The sequence below is a fragment of the Abramis brama genome (genome assembly GCF_963993115.1).
Source record: "Abramis brama genome assembly, chromosome: 6".
Taxonomy (NCBI): domain Eukaryota; kingdom Metazoa; phylum Chordata; class Actinopteri; order Cypriniformes; family Leuciscidae; genus Abramis; species Abramis brama.
In genome coordinates, this window is record NC_139968.1 from 6,420,219 (window position 1) to 6,441,588 (window position 21,370).

General features: G+C 37.4%; 2 protein-coding genes across 2 annotated transcripts; both read left to right on the plus strand.

The window, feature by feature from the left end:
• Positions 1–297: 297 nt before the first annotated feature.
• lamp3 (lysosomal associated membrane protein 3) lies at positions 298–5,774 on the plus strand. The gene is made up of 6 exons (XM_084116652.1): positions 298–457; positions 710–888; positions 2,953–3,072; positions 3,185–3,257; positions 4,514–4,684; positions 4,770–5,774. Exons 1-6 carry the CDS (start codon positions 397–399, stop codon positions 4,907–4,909), a joined length of 744 nt encoding a protein of 247 aa, XP_083972778.1. The 5' UTR covers positions 298–396; the 3' UTR covers positions 4,910–5,774.
• Positions 5,775–6,146: 372 nt separating this feature from the next.
• Positions 6,147–20,591, plus strand: mccc1 (methylcrotonyl-CoA carboxylase subunit). The gene is made up of 19 exons (XM_084116633.1): positions 6,147–6,459; positions 6,920–6,963; positions 7,046–7,179; positions 9,884–9,979; positions 10,102–10,223; positions 10,998–11,145; positions 11,217–11,338; positions 11,421–11,532; positions 12,753–12,834; positions 13,813–13,940; positions 14,104–14,287; positions 14,677–14,786; positions 16,251–16,467; positions 16,554–16,640; positions 17,780–17,829; positions 17,995–18,132; positions 18,211–18,318; positions 19,857–19,928; positions 20,006–20,591. Exons 1-19 carry the CDS (start codon positions 6,404–6,406, stop codon positions 20,126–20,128), a joined length of 2,133 nt encoding a protein of 710 aa, XP_083972759.1. The 5' UTR covers positions 6,147–6,403; the 3' UTR covers positions 20,129–20,591.
• Positions 20,592–21,370: the final 779 nt, after the last annotated feature.

A 21,370-nucleotide genomic window follows, 5' to 3' on the forward strand; every position in this document is an offset into this window, starting at 1 on the left:
TTTAGGAAATGTGAGTGGTGCTTGCTGTGACATTGAACCATTTGAGGCATTAAATGCATTTTTCTCCAACAAAAAAGCACGAGTGACACTATTTTCTCCTAAATTTTGGTTTTGTCTCCAAAATTGGCACCAGTGATGTCCAGTCCCGACTCTACAACAGTGCCACAGCTTCTCATCGCACAGATGTCTAAATTTCTCAAAACTCAAATTTAAAAATAAAACTACACCAATATAGAGTCATTACTCATATCATTACTTAGTGTACTAATTGTGGGCTTGGCTAAAATGCTTCCTGGTGTCAGACAATTGCTGACAGCACTGAGGCATAAGGGTCGTCCTTCACAACCACACTGGCATTAGTTTAACGCTCTGCAACCCAACAACCTCGTTCTCAACATGACTTGCGCGCGTCGACCCATCGCTCTGTTTCTCATGCTGTCTTCCCTGCACTGGCTAGGTGAGTCGATTTGCCTTTTCATTTGAATCAAATTATACCACAAACTTGTGATTTACAAAGGGAAAATTCAACTTTTAGAAAGCAAGCCGTAGTCTAATTGTTCAGAAGCACAAAGCAACACATTTAACAGCATCCGTAGTTGCTTGTGATACCTCATGTTGGTTAACACTTCCTCGCGAGTGCTTTTTGAAGCCCCCCGTTGCAATGCGCTAACAGGAAATTCTCTAGCCTCAAACTCTATTGACCTTTCAGACGCCGCAGCTTCCAGTGATGAAGTTCATGCCATCAACAGTAGACATGCTCCCAAGAGACCCGTCCTGCAGCCCAAAGTAACTGTCCCGCCTCAGGTCACCTACACCCTCAAGAACCTTAAAGGACAAGTGTGTGTGCGGGCCAGTTTGGGAGCGCAGTATGTGGTGAGAGAGAACAAAGTAAGCTTGTTATGCTCTCAGCACTTTTATTCCACCTCTCAGCATATTCCTTCTAGGGGTGAGAACTCACTTGGTTTAACACTAGCATCTGCAACGGCTCACTGTCAGAAAGCTTTGTGTGCAGAAAGGGTACAAAGGGTTTTGGGTACAACATCTTTGAACTGTGACAGTTTCATTAAGAGCTTAACGTATGAATATATATGCAAACATATAATAAAGCAACAATATATTCTATTATATATACAGTAGTCAACATTTGAAGTGCACGGATCAAAAGTTTCATCAAAGTTATACATGAATTTTGAACAATACCCGTTTCTTGTCTTTGGACAACTTTGAACTTTGTTGATCCACTTCAAATGTTGACTATAAGTACACTGATAAAAATGATTTTGTGGTGAAGTAAATACTGAAAAAAGTTGAATGAAAAAGTTAGTTAAGGCAAGAATAAAAAAAACGAAGTAAATTCTATATTAGTACTCAATTCAGGCTTGTAGAAATGAAAGCAAAAGTTAAGTAAATTTATTCAACTTTTCTGATACTGGGGTTCCCATCATGCACTGGGCCTTGAGTAATTAATGAGGTTGATTTTTCACTGTTTTCCAGCTGTATTTACACTGTTTCATCATTGCTTTTGTTAGCAACGTGCCATTTTTTGACAATTGGAGTTCATTTTCTACTCAAAATGACACATTCAAACACAAAAACGATCCATCAACTGTTACCGTCATTGTCTACCAAGTATTGAGGTCTCTGTGGTCACATATTGAATAACTTCTGATATGTAGATATGGTGTCTCACACAATATCTATTGGATTTATTACTTAGATGTTTCTAAGTAAAGCTTAACTTAGTTAAGTAGAGTTTACTTAATATAAGAGTTTCCATATGTGAAATTTACTTTAAAAATATGTGTGCAAAAACTTGCCAAATAAAAATGCAATGTTTTTTTTTTCTTCAGTGTATATATATATATATATATATATTACAAGTTAATATACTTTAAATGTACTAATTTCCAGCTTCATCATTACAAATGACAAGTTATTATTGAAGTATATTACTTAAGATGTATTTAAGTGGGTCAAAGATACTCTACAGTTCAGCTAATTACATATAATATCAATTTAAACTGTAATATATTTTAATTTAACTTAACTTTCAGATCACACTTAAGTATATTATTTTAAAGTATATTTTTGGTGTAATAGTTACTGTGCTAAAGTGTAATTCTTTTTCATGAGAGATACCTTTCAAATGAACTGAATTTTGGGATATTATTAATCAACTTAAAAATAATTGCTAATTATTAATATACTATTAAGTTATAAGGTAAACGTATGAATATGCACCATTTGGGAGTAATAGCATTTGGGGGTAAAGCAACAATATATATATATATATATATATATATATATATATATATATATATATTACAAGTTAATACTTTAAATGTACTAAATTCCAGATTCATCATTACAAATTACAAGTTTTAAGTGTATTACTTAAGATGTACTTAAGTGGGTCAAAAACACTCTAAAGTTCAGCTGATTACATTTAATATAAATTATACATAATATATAATACATTTTAATTTAACTTTACTCTTAGTTCACACTTAAGTATATTCAAAGTATATTATTTGTGTAATAATTACTGATTTTAAAAGTGTGCTAAAGTGTACTTTTTTCACAAGAGATACATTTCAAATGAACTGAATTTTGGGATATTATTAATCAGCTTACATTTATTTACTTCGTGTTTGTTCGTGTATCTGCCAGGTTTGGGGTCCGCCAGTTTCAGCCAAATTTCACTATTATTTTTTACCAAGTTTTCAACCAATATCTTTTTCACTATGTCCATGCATTCAGTAAAACTCAAAGGGTTCAATGTTGAAAATATGAATTTCTGCAGCTGCAAATTCTGCTAAATCGACTCCCTCCAGTCAGTCAAACCCAAATTGTGTGTCTTGCTCTTTACATCCCAATGGTTTTGATATTGTTCATTTAGTAGGATATTGATTTCCAGCCTCCATTATTCACATTGCTTAACTTGTATTCCAGAAAAAGTACTATTTCAACCTGAATCCCGGCTCGACACAAGCCTCTGGAGTCTGTAGCGACCAGAAGTCTGTTCTCTCATTGGATTTTGCTGGTGGAAATCTGCAGTTCACTTTCATCAAGGTACCTACAGTATTATCTGTTTGCATTTATGACACGTTTCTCTTGAGGTTAAATATGCGCACAACATCTAGCCTTGATCGACATGCAATTCAGTATTTTGCCACACTTGCAGGAAGGCGATGTCTCCTATGTGAGGACTATCAGTGGTCTTCTGATGCCTACGCCTCCTTGTAAAAATTGCCAGAGTAAGTATAAATCTGATATCACTGATAGAAAACATCAGGAACCCTGTGATATACTGCCATTTACACAACGTTGTTCTCCAATTAAAAACAGAAAACTTTTTATTAGGGCTCCTTTTTGTGCGCTTAATCGCACACTTATCGTGAAATTAAGCATACAATATTTATATTCATTACACGGGAACGTTTAAATGACAACAATGTACTAAAAATGGAAATGTTTTTCCTTTGCGTTTTTTGCGTACAGACGGCAACGTTGTCAAAACGATCCCCTTTCACACGGATCCGTGAAAACGACTAAAGACGCTGTATTATTCCTGCCAGGCCAGTAGGTGGCGACGTCACTTTGTAAAGAAACACTATAGACTGAACACGTAATACACATGCGCATGACGTCAGCATTTTTACTGATTCATGTTTTTGTAGTTTACATGGAGACGATAACGGTATCGTTTTCAAAACTTGCACTTTGAAACTCGTTTTCAAAAGTTTGTGTTTTCAGGCCCCGAAAACAGCGATGTTGTGTAAATGAACGACCAAAACACATATAAAAAGTTTTTACGTTTTTAGTTGAAAACAGTGTCGTGTAAACGGACCCCAAGAGTGAATGTTACAAAAACATGTCAGGTCATATTTCTATGGAAGCTTGTTTCCGCCACTGAATAATAAATAAATAATAATAATTGCGACTTTTTATCTCACAATTGCGTGTTATAAAGTCAGAATTGTGAGATATAAACTATTCTGAGGTAAAAAAAAAAAAAGAGAATTGGACTTGAGTTTATATCTCTGAGAAAAGATGTCAGAATTGTGAGATGTAAACTCGCAATTGTGAGATAAAAAGTCGCAATTATCTTTTAAAATGTTTTATTTTGAGGCGGAAACAATATATTTGTGGCTTCCATATATTTCACACCCAAACCAACCCCCCCAAAAATTAAATAATAATAATTAAAAAATATATATATATATATATATATTTTTTTTTTTTGGTATGTTTGAGAACATATATATATATATACACACACACACAAAATAAGAATTTGGTAAAAAAAAATAAAAAATCTTAATTTTCATGAAAACGTCACAGTGTAAAAAATCATAATGTGCCTCATTTCTTTCTTTTGATTTTGGGGTTAAATGTGACTCAGGTATCGTTCTTGTCAGTTTCCATAAGATTAATCATTGTTGTTTTAGAAGAATTTTCTTAAACTATGAGCTGATTACTACTTTTTTTTTTACCACCATTTAATCCACAGATAAAACCTACCTTGGAATCGTGGATCATGAGAAGCTCTTCTCAGCCAAAGCTGGCCTAAGCTTCAAGTGCAAGTCTGAGACGATTGAGAAACTGTCCAGCACCCTCACCCTCAAACTGGTGCCGCTGCAGATTCAGGCCTTTGGCCTCGCCAGTGGAGCCTTCGGGAAAGGTCAATATAATTCACATTTAAATCAAACGTGATCGATCAACCTGTTTGCCCAAGAATAAGATGGTTTATCATGACTTAATTTCAGACGTTGAGTGCTCGGCGGATTACAACAAACGGATGATCCCGATTATTCTGGGGGCCGTCGCTGCAGCCATTTGCCTGATCGCAATCCTGACGTATGTGCTGGTGCGAGAGCGCCGGGGCCGAGGCTACGAGCAGATCTAGATGTGGAGATGAATCAAGAGATTTCATTGTTTTATAGTGTGTGGATATTGCTTTACAGTTTTAAATGAGCTCAGTAAACAATTAAAATATGAGTGACAGGAACTGCTGTTGTCAATGAGTTCATTGTAATGCATACGTCGCTTTTTCATTCTGATGTCTGAAGATTTTGGGCCATGTCAAAATGCAGGTATTGCATGTGAATATAAAATACTTTTTGTAAAATGCCATGAAAAAAAAAAATGCAGATTTTTTCAGTAAGAAAATTTATGTTGCTTAATTATGAAGTCCCTACAGGAGAAGACTTAATTGACAGGATATATCCCAGTATTTTCAACAACCCTTGTTGAAAGTGACAACATGTATTGTGTGACAACATGTTCTTCTGTGTGTTCAGCAAACTTTGTCTTTGTCTTTTTCATAGGTAAGACTTTAAGGCTTGTGTCTATACAGTAAAAATACGTTCTAACTTAATTTACCTATTATTGTATTTAACAAAACAGAAAATTTAATAGCTATACTTTACCGAAACCAACGCAGCCTTAAATTTCATAGATGTCGGGACGGATTTCGCGGGAAATTGCATACAAACGTCACTTGTCCCTGCGTGTTTAGTAGTGATTTACATTCTTAGTGCGTATCGCCATCTACTGGACAGTTGTGCAATCATTTTTTAGTTTTTTTAATCTTTTAATCTTCAATCAGTATTAGTATTACTCTGAACAAGAATTATATTGTTTGTTTGCTAATTATACATTTAAAAAAAAACAGGCTTGCAAAGATAATATGGCTGTATAAGCTTTTTTGTTTCCACATTTCACATATAAGGTGAGATCATGTATCACATATTTTATTAAAGAAATACATTATATAGAATTTGTCTTGTTGCAAAAGTAAGTGTAGATCTATGATGTGTGAGATGAGGATAAAATAAATAAATGAGAATATATATATATATATATATATATATATATATATATATATATATATATATATATATATATATATATATATATATATATATATATATATGAATTTATATTCACGACAGATTTAAAGCCACTCTATTATGTTATAATATATATATTATGGCTTTAAATTTGTCAAGAATATAAATTCATTATGCTGTAAAGTAGGCCTATGTTAAGTGAAACCTCTTTTTGTTTTGACTTCATATCCCATAATCCCCTCACATACGTCAGTCCCCGCCTCCAATCTCTGTCTTCTGATTGGCTGCTTTAAGTACGGTAACATAAAGAGGACAAACTTAATGTGTTCGCTATTGCTGCCGCTACACTTAGCACCACGTAGCCTATATGATCGTTTTAATGCCATTTCACACGGATTAGTTTGACAGAATATACATGTTTGGAAATAATCCATGAATGTTATGATAATGGAGCTGTAAAACCCATGAAAAAGATTAAATCAATGCGCTGTTTTAGGGCAGGAGACGAGTTCTGTTAGTTACACTTGTCATTCGCTAACACAGTGAACATGGCTGCAGTGTTTCTGAAAACTCATATCAACAGAGATATAAACAAACATCTGCTGTAAGTCACAAACTACTTTATTATATCATTTAAAGAACAAATATAGGTGTTCATTAAAGTTGGCTGTGTTCAGAGGTCAGTGTCTGCATCAGTCGATATGTCAGAAGTGTGACATTCAAACTTTAAGCAAAGTAGCTGCTAGCTTTATTTCTCTTTTAAACTAATACATTAGGACTTTCGAGATTCATTGCACTAATATCTAAATTCTGCTGTGAAGTCATATATGGGTCAAAAATAACGTGTGATTGTTTATGAATGTGTATTTTATGCGAGGTGACTGAAGATGAGCTTATAGTGAAGAGTTATGAATATGTGTGATGTTTTGCTGTGTTATTACGTGATATATCTGCATGTTTGACCTTAAACGGAGAGGTCATGACCTCTGCAGATGTGTTTGCCCTTGACACTGTTTACTACACAAGCCCAGTGCTCAGATGATCTCTTGCTCTCTTGACTGCAGGACTCTGATCTGGACCAGAGGATCCTTCAGACATGCATCTGTGGGTAAGAGACCTGTCATGGGGATGCTATTATTATCATTATTATGATGATTATGATTATTTACAGTGGTGTTTCTCCTTCACAGGCCGGATTGAGAAGGTCCTCATTGCTAACAGAGGCGAGATCGCGTGCCGTGTGATGCGGACGGCGAGGAAGATGGGTGTTCGCTCTGTGGCCGTGTACAGTGATGCAGACAGACAGGCCATGCATGTGGCCATGGTGAGGAAACACCAACTACACACACCGCATTAGTGTTTGATGGGTGGATAGATCGAACGTGTGGATGAAGGAGTCAATGATTTGGGATTCCAAAAATACAGAATGCAATTCTCACATTACATACTTTGACTTGAATACACCTGTTCTATGATAAGTACGTTTTTAATTTCTGAATTCAAACGTATTTTTCTTATCAGAAGAGTAGTTATCACTGAAAATAATACACTTTAAAGTCAATTTTATTCCTTAAAACTCATCTTTGATCACCAAAATGACACATTTAAGCGTTTTTTCCTAGTTTTTTTTTATTCATGCCTTAAAATATCTTGAATGTAACTCGACACCCTCGCCTTATTTAGAATGTGCGGTTCTATGAATATGCAAATGAGCCCCGCCTCCACTCACTCCCTCAGCTCAGAGATCCACTGGTTGACGATCACATGTTGATCTGATTGGTTACAAGGTAGTTTGTGACGTCAGAAACACCAGCGATTTCAAAGCGTGTTTTTGAGACTGTCTTTGGTTCACTGCAGTTTTAAGGAGAAAATACTCAGCAATGCTGTCGACTTATGAATTTACACATGGTTTGTCTTAAAGCATATTAAAAACACCACATAGACACATAAACAACATTAAAAAGCTGGATTTTCACCACAGGGGGACTTAAGTGCGAATATAGTTAAAGCAACACTATGTAACTTTTCAACCTTCATAATATATTTCCAAGATCCTTGTGATGGTACATCGACTCACAATAGGTTGAATGACACGTCTGCCATAGCCTGACGGGGTCTGTATCGCTTTTACTGGCTCTACGTAACTTCGGGATTCGGGTAGTAACCAGAGCACAAAAAGAACTACAAAATTCGACTGCTTTACGGCATACGTCACTTCCCCCACTACTTCGTCAAATTTGGACGTGAGAGGCCAACCAGCGTTTGTTTTCGGCTTTCGTGCGTATGTTTTTGTTATGGGGGTTGTTTACACCTGGCCACTTCATGCGTTTTCTCAGATGGGATAGCTATCTAAACGTGAAAAGACCAGGTGTAAATGTCCTCCGAAACGCATTCAAGACGGATTTGAATCCGACCGCTCAAACCACTTCAGGAGGAGGTCTGAGACGCATTCCAGACGAAACTGGACAAGTGTGCATCTGGTTGTTGAAACCACATATGTAAATTGTACTCCTCCCAAAAATGCTAAAAAATAAATAAAAAAAACGTGTGAGAGCGTGTTATAGGCTATATGTTATATCCAGATATGACGACGCGCTGGAACACGCATCACCGCAGATGAGCAACTGCATTAAGCCAACGTGCAAACTATCGCAAATCAAAGTGAAAGTAAGTCGCAGACGCTTAACACACACAATCTTCATCATTAAAAGTAAAGAAACGAAATGATCTTACCAGGGCTGTTGCTGCTCTCTCTTATTGCGGTCTTTGGTTTTGAAATTTTAGCTGATGATCTATAAAATGCAGCTCATATCTGTTGCTTTCGGTGACGTGCACTCCATTAAATCTGCATATAGAGCGAGAATTGAAGATCGGATTTAAATCCGTTTCGCAAAAATACATTTATGTGACCAGGTGTAAATGGAATCGTTTTGATAAATCAGATAGCTATGCCTCACGAATTAGTTTGCCAGCTGAACTCAGGTGTTGTGAGGTGTATTTATCACGTGTATTTATCACTGTTGACGTTGATTCCTGCGACTATCATGAGAACAGCTTTCAATATCTCACATAATTATCAGGACATAAATAAGCCTAACTTAGAGGTTGTAAATAGTGTAAACGAGCACAATTTGCAAACTATTATGATAAATTGCAATAATCATGTCTAATGACATCATAACGGCCAATGTTATGAAATAATGCGACGCACATTTAACTTAATTGATGTTATCTGGCATTTTGTAATGTTTACATTCCAATAAAAACAACACAAATTAAATTATACAGTAGGCCTAGACTATAGACTATTTACTTGTGATTTAGCTGCAATCATGTAAAAACGTTATAATATAATATATTTACGACAGTGCAAGTATTCCACAGCGACTCTAGGGGTCACTGTTTGACAAAAACACAATTTCTACTTAGTGTGGCATTAACTACGAACTGATGTAATGTTTTCGGACACTTAAAGAAATGTTATTTTCAATTTAAAGAAAATGTTTTATAGTTTAAATTCATGTTAAATGCAATTCGATTTTTTTTTTACCCTGTTATGTACACCTTTATATGTACTTTCAGAATTCTATATTGTCTTTGAAATATGGTTGAAGTTACTTCTGAATGTAGTAAACTACAATATACTTAAAGGTAATTTCTATTGAAACTTATATCCACATTCAATACAATTAAGCACACTTCTTTTCCACAAGGGACTCCAGCTGTCCTGATATCATAACTGCATGTTTCTTGAGCAGTAAATCAGCATATTAGAATGACTTCTGAAGGATCACTGTGATGATAATAAGTAATGATGCTGAAATCTCAGCTTTGATCACAGGAATAAATTACACTTTACTAATATATTCCCATAGACAACAGCTATTTTTCATTGTAATAATATTCCACTGTTTTTACTGTATTTTTAATTAAATAAACTCAGCCTGGGTGAGCAGAAGAGATTCCTCAGACACATTAAACAGTAGTAGTTAGCGGTAGTGAAGTCAGCGGTCTTCTCTGTGACTCAGGCGGATGAGGCGTATCATATCGGACCAGCGGCGTCTCAGCAGAGTTACCTGTGCATGGACAAGATCCTGGACGTGGCCAAGAGATCCGGCGCACAGGTGTGCTGACCTCAAGACATGTCTTTCTGAACAACATCTTTCATTATATATATATATATATATATATATATATATATATATCATTTGAAAATCTCTCGTTTTTTAATTGTTGTTTTGGTAAGGCGGTCCATCCTGGTTATGGTTTCCTGTCGGAAAATACCGAGTTTGCTGAACAGTGCAAACAAGAAGGCATCATCTTCATCGGCCCACCATCATCAGCCATTCGGGACATGGGAATCAAAAGGTACAGTTATTTTGATCTTAGGGCTATCTAGGGCTTTTTCACCCTAGAAAAAGCTTAAACAACTCTTGTGAAAAGGAAGTGTGCTTAATAGTGTTGAATGTGCACTCGTAGTGTACTTCAAACCTTAAAAAGTATATTTTTAAAAACTACTTAATATTACTGAAATATGACACTTAAGTGTACACTTTCAAAACTGTGTTTCTGAACACACTTAAGTGCTCTTTTAAAAAGTGCACTCAAAAGAAAAGTTTTAGTGTAAAGTACATTTTAACTCATTGTTTTAATCTTTGTTCAGTGCTTAATGTACTAGAATGTGCATTACTTGATTATGATTTTGACTGTTGTGTTTTATTCAGTAATACATTTTAAAGTTGATGCATTTTAAATGTACTAAATTACAACTTCATCATGACAAATGTGTATTTACAAATACATGACATACATATTTGAATAGAAATGACATTAAAATATATTAAAAATCTACTTTTTAATATCGCATAATGCTATAGTACAGTCTGCGACACTTTAAATGTATTTCAAAGACAATATAGAATTATGAAGATGTTCTTAAGTCCTGCTTAAATGGGTCAAAAGCACTCTAATTACATTTAATATTACAATCGGTTCACACTTAAATATATTCTTTTAAGGGATATTATTTCTGTAATAAGTACTATTTTAAAAACTATCAGAAGCAAAGCTTTTCTAACCAACATTAAAGTGTCTTTCTTTTCTATTTATGCAGTAGAAACATCTTTGTTTCTTGTGTTTTAGCACATCTAAACACATCATGTCGGCTGCAGGCGTGCCAATCATTGAGGGTTACCATGGCGAGGACCAATCAGACGAGAGGCTTCAGCGCGAGGCGGCCAGGATTGGCTACCCTGTGATGATCAAAGCAGTGCGCGGCGGCGGAGGAAAGGTGGCGTGTGTTTCCTCTGAATGATTGTGTAGTGTGTTCCGCTCGTCTGAAACCTCTGCTTGATCCCACAGGGAATGCGAACTGCACACTCGGAAGCAGAGTTCCTGGAGCAGCTGGAATCCGCTCGGAGAGAAGCGCGCAAGTCCTTCAACGACGACGTGATGCTGGTCGAGAAGTTTGTGGAAAACCCCAGGTCTGTTTGGTTTATCCAGTGTGCGTCTCTCACGTAGTTTGATGTGCGTGATGTGATGTGTGTGTGTGTGTTGTTGCGTTAGACACGTGGAGGTGCAGGTGTTCGGAGATCAGTCTGGTGATGCGGTCTACCTGTTCGAGAGAGACTGTAGCGTACAGAGACGACACCAGAAGATCATAGAGGAAGCTCCCGGGGTAAGAGTCACACTCACTCACTCTTTCAGCATCTCCAGCTTGATCCTGTGTGGGTATGATGTGTGCTGGGGGTGTTAAAGGGATAGTTCACCCCAAAATAAAATTAGCCTATGATTTACTCTCCCTCAAGCCGTCCTAGGTGTATGTGACTTTCTTCTTTCAGACGAATACAATCAGTTATATTCAAAAATATCCTCTCTTTGAAGTCCATAAAAGTGCATCTATCCATGATAAATGCACTTTTATGATGGATAGATGCACTTTTATGATGGATAGATGCACTTTTATGATGGATAGATGCACTTTTATGATGGATAAATGCACTTTTATCATGGATAGATGCACTTTTATCATGGATAGATGCACTTTTATGATGGATAGATGCACTTTTATGATGGATAGATGCACTTTTATGATGGATAGATGCACTTTTATCATGGATAAATGCACTTTTATGATGGATAGATGCACTTTTATGATGGATAGATGCGCTTTTATCATGGATAGATGCGCTTTTATCATGGATAGATGCGCTTTTATCATGGATAGATGCGCTTTTATCATGGATAGATGCACTTTTATCATGGATAGATGCACTTTTATCATGGATAGATGCACTTTTATCATGGATAGATGCACTTTTATCATGGATAGATGCGCTTTTATCATGGATAGATGCGCTTTTATGATGGATAGATGCACTTTTATCATGGATAGATGCACTTTTATCATGGATAGATGCACTTTTATCATGGATAGATGCGCTTTTATGATGGATAGATGCACTTTTATCATGGATAGATGCACTTTTATCATGGATAGATGCGCTTTTATGATGGATAGATGCGCTTTTATCATGGATAGATGCGCTTTTATCATGGATAGATGCGCTTTTATCATGGATAGATGCGCTTTTATCATGGATAGATGCGCTTTTATCATGGATAGATGCGCTTTTATGATGGATAGATGCACTTTTATCATGGATAGATGCACTTTTATCATGGATAGATGCACTTTTATCATGGATAGATGCGCTTTTATGATGGATAGATGCACTTTTATCATGGATAGATGCACTTTTATCATGGATAGATGCACTTTTATCATGGATAGATGCACTTTTATGGACTTCAAAGAGTCAATTCTGGGTGAACCATCCCTTTAATGTAACTGACCTGGCTTGATTTGTGTGTGTGTGTGTGTGTGTGTCTCTACAGCCAGGCATCAGTCCTGAGGTCCGGCAGAAGCTCGGAGAGGCCGCAGTGCGGGCAGCTAAAGCTGTCAACTATGTTGGAGCAGGTGATGATGATGTCATGTGATTCTGTGATGCATTAGTGTGATGACAATATGCACACAACCATTCAAAAGTTTGGGGTCTGTATTTTTTTTATTTTAAAGAAACGTATACTTTCATTCAGCAAGGATGCATTACATCGATCACAACTGACTGTAAATACATTTAGAATCTTACAAAAGATTCGATTTCAAAATAAATGCTGTTTTATTGAACATTATGTTCATCAAAAACACCAGAAAAAAAATCCAGGAAAATATAAAGCAGCTCAACTGTTTTCAACATTGAAAATAATCATAAATTTTTCTTGAGCATCAAATCATCATATTAGAGTGATTTCTGAAGGATCATGTGACACTGAAGACTGGAGTAATGATGCTGAAAATTCAGCTTTGATCACAGGAATAAATTATATTTTACTTGTTGCTGTTTGAGCATGAAAACGTCCCTCCAGCGGGAGTTCTTCTCTATATCAGTGTCACTGTTTCTGAACTCCATTGTAGTCTTGAGTTTCTTCCGGGAACGAACACGTCACAATATTCCTCATTTTAATAATTCATACGCAGAATAAAGGGGCGGGGCCTGGTTGAGTTAGTTAGTAGTGTGTTAAACTGCCGGTTATGGTAAGGGGCGGGACATTTCCCAAACACACTGGAAGTCCTCGACCAATCACAACACACTGCTCCAGCCGACCAATCAGAGCACAGTGTGCTTTTCAGGAGGAGGGGCTTCATAGAGACGGGAACTAAACAGAGCGTTACTGACAGACTGGGGAGAGAGGAGCTGCAACAATGGAGAATATGGGGAAAATAATCAACATTCAAGCAGGAAAACCTATTCTAGTAAAATCAAGACTGTAAAAGGCCATTATATGTTCTCTTTAAAGGAAATAAACTGTTTTATTCACCAGTAAGAAGTTTACCAATCAACAAGAAACAATGGATAAGTCAATGGTAACTGAATTTTCATTTTTGGCCGAACAGGAACTGTGGAGTTCATCATGGACGCGCAGCACAACTTCTACTTCATGGAGATGAACACGCGTCTGCAGGTGGAGCATCCCGTCTCGGAGATGATCACAGGAACAGACCTGGTGGAGTGGCAGCTGCGCGTAAGACTCCAAACACTGCCCTTCAGAAGCTACCTAACATACTGGCATATTTCACAAGTCATTTCCAGATTTGTCCACAAGGGATCACAATAACACCTGCTTGCTTTACTCGTTAGTGGCTGCATTAAATTCAGAGTCGTGTCATGTGGTGTTTGTCCCTCAGGTGGCAGCGGGGGAGAAGTTGCCCCTCACGCAGGAGCAGATCATGTTGCGAGGTCATTCTTTTGAAGCCAGAATATACGCTGAAGACCCCAATAACGACTTCCTCCCCGGAGCGGGACCCCTGCTACACCTGTCCACCCCGCAGGGGGACCCGTGCACACGCATAGAGACCGGCGTTCGAGAAGGTGCTTCACCTCATAGTACATAGTCACTTAATATATTCAAATGGCTTTTCTTTTATAGTTTAAATAATATTTCTTCCCCACATTCAAATATTTTATATTAATTGTTTTTGTATCATGATATTTTGGGAGGTATACAGTATATGCATATTGTCGTGATGCAAATAATCATTAATCAATTTATTTTTGTATTTTGTAAATGTTTATTTATTGGTTGATTGATTCATTGATTTTGGGTTGAATTATTGACAATGATGTTTTGCCCTTGTTAATACTTAATCATTAACTAAAAATACCTTTATTAGAGAATAAATATGAGCACTTATGTCATTCATGAATGATTTAGTTCAGTGTTGGTTGGTAATGCTGTACATCTGTTCATAATGTCTAAGGTGATGAGGTGTCTGCCCATTATGACCCCATGATCGCTAAACTGGTGGTTTGGGGAGAAGATCGCTCCGCTGCTCTGAAGAGACTCAGATACTGTCTACGACAATACAATGTAAGCACACATTCTCATCCACAAGCACTGATATTTTACTTTCTTTAGTATCTAATTTATTTCAAGTAACAAAAATGTTTTTTAATTGCATAAGGTTTGGTCACATTAGTGAAAAAGGTCCATTGTTCATTGTCAACACTGCAGCAATACAGATACAGAAGTACTTCTATATAGTTGAGTAATGCAGTGAGTTATTGTCATGTGCAGTTTATTTCTCAATTATTACACAGCTCTCTGAAATACCTGATTCTGATTGGTCAGTCCGAGGCGTGTTATTATTATCCCTTAAAGTCCCCTGTATTCAATAATTGTATCCCTTAAAACTCATCTTTGATCACCAAATGACATATTTAAATGTATTTTCCTTGAAAAAGTTTCTTCATGCCTTAAATTAGCTTGAATGTAACTCTACACCCTTGCCTCATTTAGTATGTGAGGTTCTATGAATATGCAAATGAGCCCCGCCTCCACTCACTCACTCAGCTCAGAGATCCACTGGTTGACGATCACACGATGATCTGATTGGTTACAAGGTAGTTTGTGACGTCAGAAACACCAGCGATTTCAAAGCGTGTTTTTGAGACTGTCTTTGGTTCACTGCAGTTTTAAGGAGAAAATACTCAGCAATGCTGTCGACTTATGAATTTACACATGGTTTGTCTTAAAGCATATTAAAAACACCACATAGACATATAAACAACATTAAAAGCTGGATTTTCTTGATGAACATTTTAAATGTTCTTCTAGTTTGAACTTGTTCAGTCGTTTCGGCTAATAGTCGCTTGCTAGAAACTTTTTTTCTTTGCGGAAGCCTTGCGTTGAGTGGGCTAATGAAATATTTAAACAAAAATCAATGTTTTGTGCCCAATTATTGACTTAAGTAAGAAATAACATGTAATGAGCAGGATAATGTATGTGCAGCCGGTTGTTATCACAGAATAAACCCCTTCAGGGTGTTACAAGCCCTGTCCTGATCACCCTGTCAGGGTTTATTCTGTGATGATAACCGGCTGGATGTACAGTACTTTATCCCTTATACTTCTATATATGAGAACTTTTCTAACCATCAGCTAACAAGACATTTAAAAACAACAGTCCCGCGCAATCTACTTCAACTCAATTAGATTTTACTGAAGCTTGATTCCGTCACAGTATAAAACATTGTAAAAGATAATTGCGTTTTTTTTTTAATCTCACAATTGCGAGTTTACATTTCTGACTGGAATTTCTGAATTGCGAGAGATAAAGTCAGAATTGTGAGATGTAAACTCGCAATTGTGAGATAAAAAGTCACAGTTACCTTTTAAAATGTTTTATTCTGTGGCGGAGACAAGCTTTATTCTAAATATATGAATTTCCCATGTATTCCACACGGGATTTCACATGGAACCTGTTCCAAAACCGCACGTTACCCATGTGCGAAGTATGTGTTCCACATGTATTTAACAAATGTACATTTGACAGATTGTGGGTCTCAACACCAACATCGACTTCCTACTGAGTCTTTCGGGGCATCCCGAGTTCGCGGCGGGGAACGTTCACACCAGCTTCATCCCGCAGCACTACGATCAGCTGTTCCCCGCGGCCCAGAGCCCGAGTGGTGCGGTGCTGTGTCAGGCCGCTCTGGGTCTGCTGCTCCGAGAGAAGCGGCACACCGAGGAGTTCAGGGACCAGTCCAGTGGTGAGGACGGCTCGGTGTTCATTGATGTTGTTGGTTCAGTGTGTGTGACGCTTGTTTGAGATGTTAAACTGAGCTTCCTCTTGCAGACATGTACTCACCGTTTGCCTCCAGTAACGGGAGACGACTCAATGTCCTGCACTGCAGGAACTTGACACTGCAGCTCGGGGACAACAGTGAGTGCACACACACACACACACACACACACACCGCCGAGCCACGATGCCTGTCTGAACCAGTGAAGAGTTACACCTGACAAATCTACAGGAACATCATCCATAAATATTCTGCATTCTTGTAGATTTTTATAGGAAGAATTCAGTAATTCAGTAATTAAGATCATATCTGCCCAGGAGTTAACACTTTCACAAATAATTATTGTTATATTACTTCTGTAATCACTATGTACATTTTCCAGTCTGCATATTTGAATAATTAGCACGTCTTGCCAATCATTACCGCAAGCTAATGCATAGCTTTATATAATGCAGGGTTTATATCGCAATATTATTTTGAGATTTTTTCTATTTAACTTTAGAAAATAGTTTTTACACAATTAGGATTTATTCAGTGATTTACTTATATATGTTCTGATTAATGTCACACATTTTGGAAAGGTCAGGGGTCAAGCTCTTGCAAAGTTAATCATGATTAACTCTTTCCCCGCCACTGAAAGAATTTTCCGGCAATTCATGCGCGAGAGGGTGCTAGTACATATAAGTGTATATTGTATATTTATATGTATAGTTAATGTTTTTAAAATATTGGTAAGACTACACTAAGGTTCCAATAGTTGAGGTTAGTTAATGCATTAATTAATATTAACTAACAATGAGCAATACATTCATTACAGTTCTTAAGTACTAACTGTTAATTGTTATTCATGTTCATTAACTAATGTTAACTGATACAAATTTTGATTTTAATCACGTTTTAGTACGTCGAGATTAACATTAACTGAGATTAATAATTTAGTTAACTAATGAAACCTTATTGTAAAGTGTTACTAAAGTATTAGATTCACTTGATTAGAGGCACTTATTGTAATATATAGTAATGCATACTTCACAGTTTAATATTTTTGTGTGTGTTACAGTATTATTAATGACAAAGCTGGGGAGGAAATATGCATAATTGTCATATAAAATAATGCCACAATGCAAAAGAAAATACGAATTATCCTAAATAGGCTTGGTTTTCTTTAAGAAAAATATATTTTTTTAGATTTTGGGGTGAAATATGACCTGGACATTTCCTTTGTGTCTGTCAGATTCACCCAGATGATATTTAACTAATTATATTATTTCTTTTACAGAAGTGGCATTAGCTGTTACATTCAATCCAGATGGGACGTACAGTATGGAGGTAAATTATGTTTTTCGACTGTAAAGATGATGCACATCTGCATTGCCAAATCAAAAAGAATAGCAGGGTTTTTGTCAGAGATTTCACAGTCTTAGTCAGAACAACAACTGTCATGTACTAAATATAACCTTTCACTAAGGTTTCTGGGTCATTTTTGGTTGTTAGACTGGAGGTCAGGTGTTCCACGTGTCAGGGGAGCTGCAGCTGGAGGGTGGCGTGACCTTCCTGTGCTGCTCCGTGAATGGGGTTCTGTCCCGACCCAAACTAGTCATTCTGGACAACACTGTACACATCTTTTCTATGGTGGGTTTCTTTCACTCTTTGAATTACGCTTCAGCTTTCATTTCAAGACTATGTATGATATTTTTTGTTCTCTTTCAGGAGGGAAGTGCTCAGGTGGATGTGCCTGTGCCCAAGTTCCTGGCTGGTGTAAGTGGCGCCAGTGCACAGGGTGGCGCTGTTGCACCCATGACCGGCACTATTGAAAAGGTATTTAAGGCAGCTGTGGTTGAAGTTTGTGAACTGTACATTCTCTATACAGTATGCCAGACTAGAGTAGTGTGTCAAGAATCATAGAATACTGAACATTATGTGTAAAAAAGGTCACATTTACAGACAAAATGGTAATTAAAGTGCCCCATTATGCTTTTCTGAATCCACTTTAATGCACTTCATAAGGATGAGGACTCGTGCTGGAATTGATACGGTGAAACAAACACCATCTGTTCGTATCACTATCTAACAAGTACTGAGGAAGATCCAGAGCTTAAATTCAGATAGGCATTTCACTTCTGACATGTGCTGTCGACCAATCACAACAGACTGGGCCACTGGACCCATCAGAGCAGAGTAGACCAATCACAACAGACGGAGTCATCTGACCAATCAGAGCAGAGTAGACCAATCACAACAGACTGGATCATCTGACCAATCAGAGCAGAGTAGACCAATCACAACAGATTGGGCCATCTGACCAATCAGAGCAGAGTAGACCAATCACAATAGACTGAATCATCTGACCAATCAGAGCAGAGTAGACCAATCACAACAGACTGGACCATCTGACCAATCAGAGCAGAGTAGACCAATCACAACAGACTGGACCATCTGACCAATCAGAGCAGAGTAGACAATTACAACAGACTGGGCCACTGGACCAATCAGAGAAGAGTAGACCAATCACAACAGACTGGACCATCTGACCAATCAGAGCAGAGTAGACCAATCACAACAGACTGGATCATCTGACCAATCAGAGCAGAGTAGACCAATCACAACAGACTGGGCCATCTGACCAATCAGAGCAGAGTAGACCAATCACAACAGACTGGGCCATCTGACCAATCAGAGCAGAGTAGACCAATCACAACAGACTGGGCCATTGGACCAATCAGAGAAGAGTAGACCAATCACAACAGATTGGGCCATCTGACCAATCAGAGCAGAGTAGGCCAATCACAACAGACTGGATCATCTGACCAATCAGAGCAGAGTAGACCAATCAAAACAGACTGGATCATCTGACCAATCAGAGCAGAGTAGACCAATCACAACAGACTGGACCATCTGACCAATCAGAGAAGAGTAGACCAATCACAACAGACTGGACCATCTGACCAATCAGAGCAGAGTAGACCAATCACAACAGACTGGATCATCTGACCAATCAGAGCAGAGTAGACCAATCACAACAGACCGGGCCATCTGACCAATCAGAGCAGAGTAGACCAATCACAACAGACCGGGCCATCTGACCAATCAGAGCAGAGTTCTTTATCTAACCATTTCAGACACCGTGAGAAGAGAGCTGATGCTGCAATGTATATAATGAGAAAAATTAAGTGTTTTTTGACCTTGGATGCATGTAAACTTATTGTAGGAGAATCCGAAACAAAATCAGGAACCTTTAAAATAGCATAATAGGGGCACTTTACTCTATTTGGCAGCCGAACTGTGACTGTCTGGTTTCAGTAGAGAGTGCTTGTCATCGTCACTGCACTGGAACTCGTGCTTTGCTGTGTCTGTAGGTGCTAGTCAAGGCTGGAGACTCGGTCCAGAAAGGAGATCCCTTAATGGTGATGAATGCCATGAAAATGGAGGTGAGGCTCTGTCACTTTCTCATTGAGTGCACTTTATAGTCCACATCACAACTGAGTGTCCTCCTCTTCCTGGGCAGCACACCATCCGTGCACCCAAAGCAGGGGTCATCAAGAAGGTGTTCTTCAAGGAGGGCTCGCAGGCCAACCGCCACGCAGCTTTAGTAGAGATGGAGGAAGAGGAAGCAGCTGGAGCCGAGTAAACCACATCACAGCCACATCTCAGACAGACGGATGGAGATCCTGAACATGATCTTGAAGCACTACAAATTAGTTTGGATCTTTTGAGATTTGAAAAGCAAACTAGAAACTTTCTTGCGTGTCTAAAAACACTGTTACCTGTAGCTTTCTTTGTGTGGAATTCATTCCCTTATAACTTAGTGTTTCTGTGGTTCCTTGGTTTATTTGTACCATGTTGTCATTTTTTGATGAAGACTAACACTTAGATGACTGTGGACTGGCTTGCCATCTCCCTTGGAACACAAGTATTTGCATTTCAACAAAACCAATCCACTCATGTTATTTCCTGTCAAATTATATTAACATCGATGATTGTCATCTGAGGGGGATAAGGTGCCTTGATGTAGGTTTGATTACTGAAGGAAATGTCTATAATCTGTATCTCTGAACCTTTTTAACCTTCATCATTAAAGGGTTTGTTTTCTATTAAGTCTCTTGAGTCTCCAATTTAATTAAGGATTTTCCACCTTCAATATTTAAGTTCACAATTATTCTGACCGCTGTCAAGAATTTATTCATTGTTTTACCAAAATGAATTACTGTTCTAACTCTATGCAACAAATGTAAAGGTGTTTGATGTGTTATTTTGTTTTTTTTAATCCAAATTCACGATTCCATTAATGGAAGTAAACACTACCAACTGGTACTGTATAGACTAGAGTATACCTAAGTTTATTTATATTCCACATACTTTTACATGAAGGTAATACAAACTGATTTACTTAAATGTCATTAAAAAGAGCATAAGTAAATAAGAAATAGAAATCATAAAAAAAAAAAAATGATCCTAGTGCTCTGTTGCATGAATGAAATGTATTTATCCCAACGGTAAACCTCTCCAGTGCTCCAGCGATCTCCTATATCCCTTCCCTGTGTTTCTATGATTTCCCCCATTGTCATCACCTGCTCTTCTGCTATCTCCAGGTTTTATCTATGTTTCTTAATGTTCCTGGAAGAAAGTTTGTTCATAACTTTGAGAGAACCTTGACACAGCATTAGCTCTGAGAACATTCCGTTTGCTGGGAATCTGCTAAATGAAGATATTGTAAACATTATAACATCATGACTTTCTGTAAATCTGCTTTGAAACAATGTGTATTGTGAAAAGCTCTGTACAATTTTTTTTTTTTTTTTACTTTGACAAATAACACAAAAGGTAGTTTCATTAAAATTGTTCTCGGTTTATGCAAACATTCCAAAAAAAT